The sequence below is a fragment of the Daphnia pulicaria genome, chromosome 7 (assembly GCF_021234035.1).
Source record: "Daphnia pulicaria isolate SC F1-1A chromosome 7, SC_F0-13Bv2, whole genome shotgun sequence".
Classification (NCBI taxonomy): Eukaryota; Metazoa; Arthropoda; class Branchiopoda; order Diplostraca; family Daphniidae; genus Daphnia; species Daphnia pulicaria.
Window position 1 is genome coordinate 12,111,174 of NC_060919.1, and position 9,536 is coordinate 12,120,709.

General features: G+C 38.2%; 1 protein-coding gene and 2 long non-coding RNA genes across 5 annotated transcripts; 2 read left to right on the plus strand and 1 right to left on the minus strand.

The window, feature by feature from the left end:
• Positions 1–283: 283 nt before the first annotated feature.
• Positions 284–5,420, minus strand: LOC124348373. Its single transcript, XR_006919956.1, has 4 exons — positions 5,342–5,420; positions 3,151–3,347; positions 400–552; positions 284–336 (listed from the first exon to the last, which is right to left on the minus strand). It is a non-coding gene; the product is annotated as an uncharacterized LOC124348373 (long non-coding RNA).
• A 137-nt stretch (positions 5,421–5,557) lies between these two features.
• LOC124351122 lies at positions 5,558–7,285 on the plus strand. 3 transcript variants are annotated; one of them, XR_006921389.1, is made up of 7 exons: positions 5,558–5,628; positions 5,706–6,239; positions 6,299–6,465; positions 6,553–6,688; positions 6,755–6,913; positions 6,993–7,123; positions 7,209–7,285. It is a non-coding gene; the product is annotated as an uncharacterized LOC124351122 (long non-coding RNA). The 3 variants fall into 3 exon arrangements; XR_006921388.1 differs by having other exon boundaries at positions 5,575–5,970; positions 6,126–6,239; XR_006921387.1 differs by having other exon boundaries at positions 5,575–6,239.
• A 16-nt stretch (positions 7,286–7,301) lies between these two features.
• Positions 7,302–9,162, plus strand: LOC124351124. Its single transcript, XM_046801885.1, has 3 exons — positions 7,302–7,413; positions 7,483–7,768; positions 7,898–9,162. Exons 1-3 carry the CDS (start codon positions 7,392–7,394, stop codon positions 7,935–7,937), a joined length of 348 nt encoding a protein of 115 aa, XP_046657841.1. The 5' UTR covers positions 7,302–7,391; the 3' UTR covers positions 7,938–9,162.
• The last annotated feature ends 374 nt before the right edge of the window (positions 9,163–9,536 follow it).

Sequence of the window (9,536 nt, forward strand, 5' to 3'; positions counted from 1 at the left end):
CCTTTAGGATTGGTATATTCCCATTTCTTCCAAAAATGGTTTTTGATTATGGTATCTAGCGCTACTTGGGCAACGTGGGGGTAAACGCCACCCCCCGGCTGCAGATGGTCATTTATGAACTTTTGGTAGGAATCAAATTTTCTTCCTGGCTCATAATCCCTAAATAATGAAAAGAAATTATAAATGAAAATTTTTTAATTTAAATTACAAATTTAAAAATAAATTACAATTTCATCACTTCTTTCTCCAAAAGAAACGTGATGTACGCCCTGATGCACATATTATATGCCGCTTCTTCATTTTCGTCCGTGTAGGTCTGGTTTCTCCATGGATTGCCTATTATTAAAAATTACAATTAAATTTAATTGTAATTTTTTAAAAAATTAATGGTTATCTTACCATATATAGTCATCAAAATTATCCATTTCTGCCCTTCTTTTCGCTGGGTCGTACGATAGCATGTTCCAAGTTTTTGGGTTAGAAAAACGAACAGCTTATGGGGGTGAGGAGGTTCCCCATCGGCCATTACTAACATTGTTAGAATTCCTCGGTCTGTAAAAAAAAGGGGAATAAACCATGTTACATCATACTATACACAGTACTTGTGTACAGCAATAAAAATAAAATGAAAAACAAAAAAACCAAGAGGGGGGTAGCACACAACGCGTTGTTCCATCTCTGATGAAGCTGGCAACATTTCAACAGGCCGATAAAATGTAATTGAAAAAAATTTACACACGACTATAAAGTAGACCACAGCTGACGCCGTTGGCAGAATCTTTACACGCCATTACCTCACACAACGAAAAAACACACACACGCGCATTTTCCACAAATTCCCACCTGCTGTGATAATATTACTAGTAAAGAAGGAAGGGGGAAAAAACTCATTAGCAGTGTGGGCGCCCTCAAATCTCATCAATTGTTTCCCTAAGTTTATTAACGCCGTCCACACAAAATTAGAGGCCAACCGAGAAAGAAAAAAATTGAGCCAACTAGTCGTCCACGTGTGCCGCATTACACAATCACACGTATATATTCCAATTCCGCATACACACACACACACAGTGCACAGGTGCGTCTGTCTAACTGTAGAAAATTTGAAGGGCAAGAGGTTGACCCTCGGGAGATATTACGCGGGCACCGGAGCACAAAATATATCAAACAGGAACCAGACGTAAATACGGAAATGTCAGCTGGGGGGAAATAGAGAGAGAGGTGGCGTGACGATAATGAGCTATTATGGAAAAGCCCATCATCACACACAGCAGCAGAAAGGAGAGAGAAGACGTCATTGTCGAAAAAACGGTCCCGAGACAAAGAAAATCTGAGAATAATATGCGCAAAAAAATTAAAAAAAAAAAATAAAATAAATAATGAAATGGATGGTGGAATCGAGAGTCCCGGTTCAACGGACTGGCGGTATTCTTTCTGAATAGATGTAAACTTTATTTCTTTCTTCTGTATGAATTAAAGCTAATTAAAAGGGAGAGAGAGAGCCGGTCCACTTATAGAGTTAACGTGTGCCCACTTGTTTGATAGATACAACTGAACTGCCTAGGCGGTGTATATTACGGTACGTGCTTTTTTTTTCTTCATTGCGACCTACTAGTAGTTTTTTCTCTCTCGACTCAACTTGACGTTTAAATAGAAATTCAAAGTCTGAAATTTTCTAAAGAATTACAATTCGTATTGTTGAATTTCCTTTTGGATAACCAAAAAATCAAAAAATCAGGAATTCAAGTGTCGATACACAAGAAAAGGGTATTCACACTGCCGGGGAAATTTTACGCGTGTACAGAAACCGAATCTGAAAATTTTCCCGCAGACCTCGAGGGCATCGGATTATACAGCAAGAAATGAAAGAAGTGATGAAAAAATATATCAAAAAATTAAACGCGCTGCCGACGATCAGATACAAGCGTAGCGGCAATGCCGAAACACAGCCGCGTCTACCTTTGGCAACAAAATTTCCGAATGGAAAAACAAATATGTGTCGCTCTGATTTACGTACTGACTACTACTACTCGACATACGTACAATCGACATCGCTAACAACTAAATCTTCAAACAGGAAAAAAATAAAAAAGCTCTTTCAGATTTTTCAGACGAGAAGAGAATGAGGGAGGGGATAGAATGCGCGACAGGATTGATTTGATGCAGCCGCACAGAATTCTGACTCAAAATTACGACAGAACGGAATCGATCGATGTGGTTATGACGGGCGACATGGAGTGTGATGAGAGTATAAACGATGGAAAATGAATCAATTTCCTTTCAATCAGTCCCTACTTTCTCATCCGGATCGGATGAACCAGAAAGATGTACACCAGAAGAATAGAAATTTATATATACAAACAAGTTCCAACAGCTAGAGCTACCCAACATTGCAGCCATCCAGCAAATCAACTTTTCTGTCATCCGTACGGTCTGCAGTAGATCAGTAATAATCTCTTGGCTCACTAGTATTTGAAAAGAAGTACATTCAATGGCGGTCGGGGAAAAAGATCACAACCTTAAATCAAATACGGAGCTCATTAATTAAGAAGAGATGAAAGACGGAATTGGAAGTCAAACAATGCGCATCATCTTTTGCTCAGCAGTACTCCTCCACGGCCCCTTACAAACATACAGCGAAGAGAAACAAGAAGCTCACCTAGACTAGGGGAGAGTGACTTTCGTTAGCCAGAACGACTATAAATATCTTCCCCGTAGACTCGCACCACAACTACAATCTCAATACAATCTCGGGACCGTCTAACACAAACATATGTTCCCACACACACACCGACATCTTTCAGCTACACACTTTAATGAAAAGGATTAATGAAAAGGAAGATTCACGAGAGACAGAAGGAGATGGGGCGACACGGCGCAGCTCTTTTCTGCAGTTTGATCAGTCCTCTCTCTGTCAGCGTCCCATTGTTATATATAAAACACCCGGCCCTGTTCCCACCCACAACAGATTCATGAACAAGCTATTTCATTTATCTAAACTTTTCCAAATGCGCCAACGCACAATAGAAGAATGTTGTTCCGAAGTTTGGTCCCAATGAATGTTACAAAAAATTGAAATCAGTCCAAATGCAATGACTAAAATTTGGGGTGTAAAGCGGATGCAGCATTGAGAAATGGGTCGCCTTTTCTTACCTTGTGGTCGATCGGGCTGTTGTTTGTGGAGTCCGTGCTTCAATGGCACCTCGCCTCTACGCTGGATGTCGCGGTACCAAAGAAGCTGCTCTTGCGGATCGGTTGCCGGAGTTGTTGGTCCAGTACCCCCTTCGACCGGATAACGCAGCCGAAAGACTAGTTGAGAGTCACTCTTGTATCCGGATTGTTTCAAAGCACTGTCATTAAAAAAATTTTTAATCATTTATTTAACTGTACACTCAAGTCATCGTGACTGAAAAAAAGATGGCGGCCAAATGAAATCACGAGTGTTATCTATCTTTTGCTTTCAACAGCGGTATCTCCATTTCAACACTTAAATTAAGCCCACCCATAACAAAGATAAGTCGATAACACGAAAATAAACAATCAAAAATTCTCCCCAATTACTAATTTACACATAGCATTTTAACATCATAAACTGATAACATAATTATGGCATATTAAACTAATTGGTGTTGAATTTGAATGGACAAACGAAGCCGCAACGCGAAGAAACGTGGTGGATTTGTCTGCAAAGTTAATGATTCAATGAAGTTAATTAATCATTAAGCTATGTTACACACACGCAACATTCAATATTGAAAAAATATGGCTGCCAACATAAAACAAAAAATAAAACGTCACCTTCTCTCTCTCTCTCTCACTCTGGTTCGACTTTGTTGTGTCATTATTAATATTTCGTGAGCCCTTCTATTTCTTATCTGCGGTACATCCACCTCTGTACAGGTTTCAATCCAAATTCAGTTGATTTAACAACCTTTCAATTCACGAACGAAAAAACAAAAACATTTCAAGCAGAGATCAATCGATACTTTCACTTTAGATCATATAGACTGAATTTAGCATAAAACGAATTTGAAAAAAATGTTTTATCGCTGGGCGCAAATCGTGCCTTGCATTTCAAGTAGATTCAGATCCGTTTGGGAAAGAAGCAAAAATTAGACACGAGAGAATTTCAGGTATGTAGGGAGGAAAACAACAACAACAACAAGCGGAATAAAAAAATAAAATAAAATAAAAAACCCATTTCCTTTTCCTCCCCCGCAATAGTTCACCCCCTATACAAGAAAAACCAAAAAAATTGTCGTTATGAAAGAAAATGAAAAACCGGAAGGGAGTTGCCGGGAAAATTTGACATCATTCCCCCCCTTTTCCATACAGCCAGAAATCTAGAAACGAAATTTTCATGTTTTTCGATGATTCTCATCCATCACGGGATACGCGACGACTTGATTGCAGGACACCCAGGACTATTCAGCTTGAAACAATATGCCGTATAGATATTCATAAAAATAAATCCGAGTCAACGGACTAGATAATTACATGCCAAAGCCCCTCCGAAAAAAAAGTTCTATTCAAATCAAGTGGGAGGAAAAAAGAAACAAAACAAAAACAAAAAGGGGGCCTTTCACAAAAAATAACACACAGACCTTTCAAAATGATCTCGTTCAACAATAGGTGCACATACTTTATGGGTCTCATCGTTATTATCACCTATAGCCCGGAATGGCGAACAAACCCAACACGAGAGAGAAAGATAGGCGCGTGAATCGACCCAGTTCAAAACGGCGTGAAAGGAGGCGAGTGTTAATGGAGGAGTAGTAGGAAAAAAAAGGGAGGGGGTACCGAGACTGTCGAGACAGTTTGAATAATTGGCTGTCATCATTTCTTCTATTTTCTTTCGGGGGTTATATACAGAAATTCCAAAAAAATTCCAAAAATGAAAGGGAAAATTTACGAGCCAAAGAAACAACATTTGCTATAACAGTTTTCGCTTAGCTACGAGAAATATAATAACGACATCTGCCAACGAGTCGAGAATTCTCCCGATTTCAATTCAATTCGTCTTCTTAAAAAATTGAGAAAAAAAAACATTCTCAAGAAGCGCGCAAAAAAGTGTGTGCCGATTAAATTTCATTCGTTAAATTAAACAAGTCCTTTCGACATTTCCCTTTTACTGAATTTTGAGGTTCAATGGAGCTGCTGAAAATGCTAAAAATTTAAGTTAAGGCTCATGGACGACGTAGTTCTCGTGCTCAGATGCCGGGAACTCATGAGCTTGCACACACGAGATTGATTCACAAAAACGTAAATGGTAATATATCTATCGATATATCTATACTTATATCTATACTTATTCTATATCAAATACACAAATTAAGCTACTCACAATTGATTTTTCCAGGAAAACAACAAAAGATGTGGACTTTAACAATGGCGTGTCTACCATGTAAAACACAAGAATGGCGTCTCTACGCAGTGGCTACACAAAGAAGCTGGAGTGCCAGATTGCACATAAACAATGCAAAAATCAAAATAAATTTTTGTTTAATAATTGTTTATGTACAATCTGGCACTCCAGCTTCTTGTCTATCTAGCTGTCAGAGAAGAAAAAAGCAAAGGAGATGTTAAGAGAGTAGATGAAAAAACACAAAAAATAGGAAACGAACTTGCAAAGTAATTTTTAATTTGGCTTATTACTATTTAATAAAATATTCATTGATGAATTTATACTAATATTATGACTGAACAAGACATTCGTGAGATCGAGTTGAAAATCAACATAAATCGCCTAACGTACATCGAAGCCAAAGAGGGAGTAACGTACATACAGAAGAATAAGAAGTCGCTTAGAAAACACGTACTCAGACCAAGAAAGCGAATAATACCTACGCGCAAGACATCGTTTATTTAGTGAGAGAACTAGACAAAGTTAACAAATGGAGAGAAGAGTTTGAAACGGAATGGTAGTCTGAGAGTTAAAGTGAAGGTCACAGCGTCCATTTGGAGGAATAACAGGTTACCTATATATACTATATTGCTTCTGTCGCTCTCATTGCTTGCCTCTACCTTGCCCAATTTTGTACGAACTTTTTTATTATTTCTTCTCTGTTACTTTGGCTGTGTGGTTGTGCTGCAAACTGATTGACATGTTCATTTGATTTTCACTGTAGAACACCATAGAAGAAGAAAAATTCACCATCAGTGTAGAGTGGTATGATGACATATATTCATTGGTGCGTCAATTTGTCTTGGTTTACTACCCTTCGGACAGGACAGTTGAAATGGTAAACACAATTAAAGTATAGTAATAAAACTTTTAAATAATATTTCTTTTATGTAATAGTACAACAGCAAGCAAAAGAAAACATTTATGAAGAGTTCATTCTTTGAGACAGTAGCAGAAATTGATCTGTACATTTCGAACAAAATTACAGTTTTTGGAAGAGAACTGAAGGTGATGGAATACCTCGACTATACAACCAAAACTGAATTGGCAAAGAAATCAGAATGGTATGTAAAATGGTTATCTTAGTTCAGTGCAATTTTACGATCAAGTATAAATGAATCAAATGTTTTTTGCCATGCTCAAACCTGAAGTCATTGAGCAGATGGGAAAGGTTCTATCCTTTATTGAAGGAAACTGATTCCGATTCAACAAACTGATGCTTACCAAAATTGGTGCGAATAGAGCTGCGGAATTTTACAAGTAACACCAGGGACAAGCATTTTATGAGTATGTTTGCAACCCACTTATGTTTTATGAAATGCTTTGATCATTTATCGTTTATTGTATACACAGAAAACTTGTAAAAAACATTTCGTCCGGTCCTGTCCTCGCCATGGAACTGTTGGCCCTGTCAGCCTTCAGGTATTGGCGAGTAAGTTTGGGACCAACCGATCCAGATGTGGGCCAAATTACATCCTTTGTGCCTTGTTAAGCCACACACTCTCCAAGAAGGTATATTTAAAATAATGTTTTGCCATTCGCTATAGGCAGCCAACGACTTAATCTGCGTGTGCTGATTATTTTTGCACAGAAGTTGGCGCACTCATCGCTGCAATTCAACAAAATAACAACAGAGTTTCAAGTAGGAAGCTTCACAGATTGAGTTCAACTAAAGCTGTGCAGTTCTTTGCTGCTTATAAAGGAGTTTGGAATGATTACCCGGTAATTCAACTCATCCTTTCTCCAATACTTTATCTTTAATCAAATTTATTTTCTTATCATGCACAAATCAAACATTTCAATTCAGGGCCAGCCGTGGCATTGGCTGTAGATTCCAATGTCAATACATTTAGAGAACTTATGCATCATGCTTATGCAAAGATTGTGTGCCAGAGGTGCCAGTATTGCCGCTAACAGAAATGCCTTCAAATGGCCATGAAGCGAGAAGCCATTCAAGAGGAGAGGCAACGCAACCAGGAAGTGGGGAGAAATGGATATGTATGCCACCAGTGGTAAGTGAAAAATCAGTATGATGATTATTAAAAAATAAAAATAAGACAACTTAATTGGAGAATTTATAGGTGTACAAGGTGACATGCCAATTGACCGAGTTTTGGATGCTGAAAAACGTGTCGAGTGCAAGGACGAGACCCAGGGGAATTCAGCCACTTTACGAAACAATTTGGAAGATATCTCAAGAAATTTGAACGAAAGTAGAGTCGACAGTCATAAAGACGCACGTAGCCGAAAAAAGCAAGAAATTGTCGAGGACTTGAAGTGCAGATTACAATCGAAACTCTATCAAATGCCAACATATTCACCGACATTACAACATCCCCGTCGAAGTTCTATTAGCCCGAGATCGCGGTTAGTTCCTTCCTTAAACGAAATTACACCATAACTTTTGGCCGGGGGCTGGCGGCCGCCTGCTTTTTACCGCGCGGGGCCGGCGGGGTGGCGGCCATTTTAGTTGATGACGGTTTTTATCTTTGGCAGAATTCACTGCCAAGCACCAAACGGAAGCGATAATTTTTAATCAGCGTGGCTACCAGGAGGCACACGTTGATAGCCATCCCCGTGCCGGTGAGATCAAACGAAAAGGCGTCCGCCAAAAATTGTCCATCCACAGCAAAACAGTCCAGTCTCGAGCCTCAATTGCCCCCCACTCGAGTAGCGTTTTTGAAAAAAAAAACAGAGTGCACAAGTTTGAGCATCGTCACCAGTGGAAATATTGTCGAAATCAATTGACTTCAAGCTTGTTAAAGACGAAATGTGTGGCTTGGAAATAGCCTCTTTCCAATTCACCGTCAATGGTGATGAGTTTCAAATCAACTTATGCGGAGCCATTTAAATCATCCAGGATGAAAGTAAGCTTAGAAAACTAGAATAAATTTCGTTTTTCGTGATATTCTCTTCTTGACGAAGCGACAATTCGAGTTCGACGGGCTTGCCTCTGACTTACTTGGTGGTTCCTCTTTAAGCGGCAAGAGACTAGAGACGAAGACGAGAAAAAAAAGAAACGACAAACAAAGCCTTTAGTCTCGTATAAAAGATGATTAACACCCCATAAATTGATGAGGAGAAACCGGCGTAAATCGGCATAATTTGGTCTTTGAAAAATGGAAAATTGCGCATCATAGATTCTTTGGCTCTCTGAATGCTTTTTATTCCCATGAATTTTTAAATAAAATAACACCGATTATCACATTTCCTAATACCGAGTTTTAAAAGTCTCAAGACGTTAATTTACCTCCACGGGTCAGTCTTATCTAGTCATCCGTCACAGGATCAAAAACTTTGCATTGCTGGCTTAAATTTACTGGAACGTTCGGCGAAATTATGGGATAAGTATCGCCTTTTAGAGCGTCAGTTTGGCAATGAAAAAGCTTCAGAACTATGAATCCTTCAAAAAAGATGTTAAATAATTTTTTTAAAATTTGAAGGGGTTGGATCAAACTTTTCCGTTGAAAGTAACTCTCAAATTGCACCATTATTCACCACAGATTCTATGCTAGCTCCTGTGGAATTCCGTCATGTTTAATGTTTTATTTTGTTATGTGGGGATAATTTAAGATTTGTCTTTGGTGGTAAATGGCTCCGACTAGTCGAGATCATCTGTTTCAAATGTTGTCACAAAATATTGAATTTTTCAAAATCTTTCTGTTTTGAGAATATTTCTTATCCATGAAAATGGAACAGAATATGATAGCACTAAATTTCTGGAAAACGCTAATGAGGGCAGAAACGTCTTGAAATCCGTATTCCGCAATGTATAAATTTAACTAATGAGAAATAAAATGAATTTCAACCTAAATCGCTAGTGGCCTTTTTTATGTTTGCACCTAATTCGATACAACATAAAAATTTTATTTTTAGTTCCTATTCTTAAATGAACAGAGCTTTGGTTAGGTTAGTGGATGATTGTGACACATTGACTAATTATTTAGAATAACAGCAGGAATTGAATTCCCAGTCGTACGTGTATCGAGATCAAAATAGTTTCATTAGGAATTTAAATCCAGTGCCAGAAACCAAATTCAAGGAATGCAGATATCAAGCAATGCAATTAATAATTCTCTTGATATTGAAAAAAATGTTTACTTTAAAGATGGTTTTCTTGGTGAATGTCAAACAT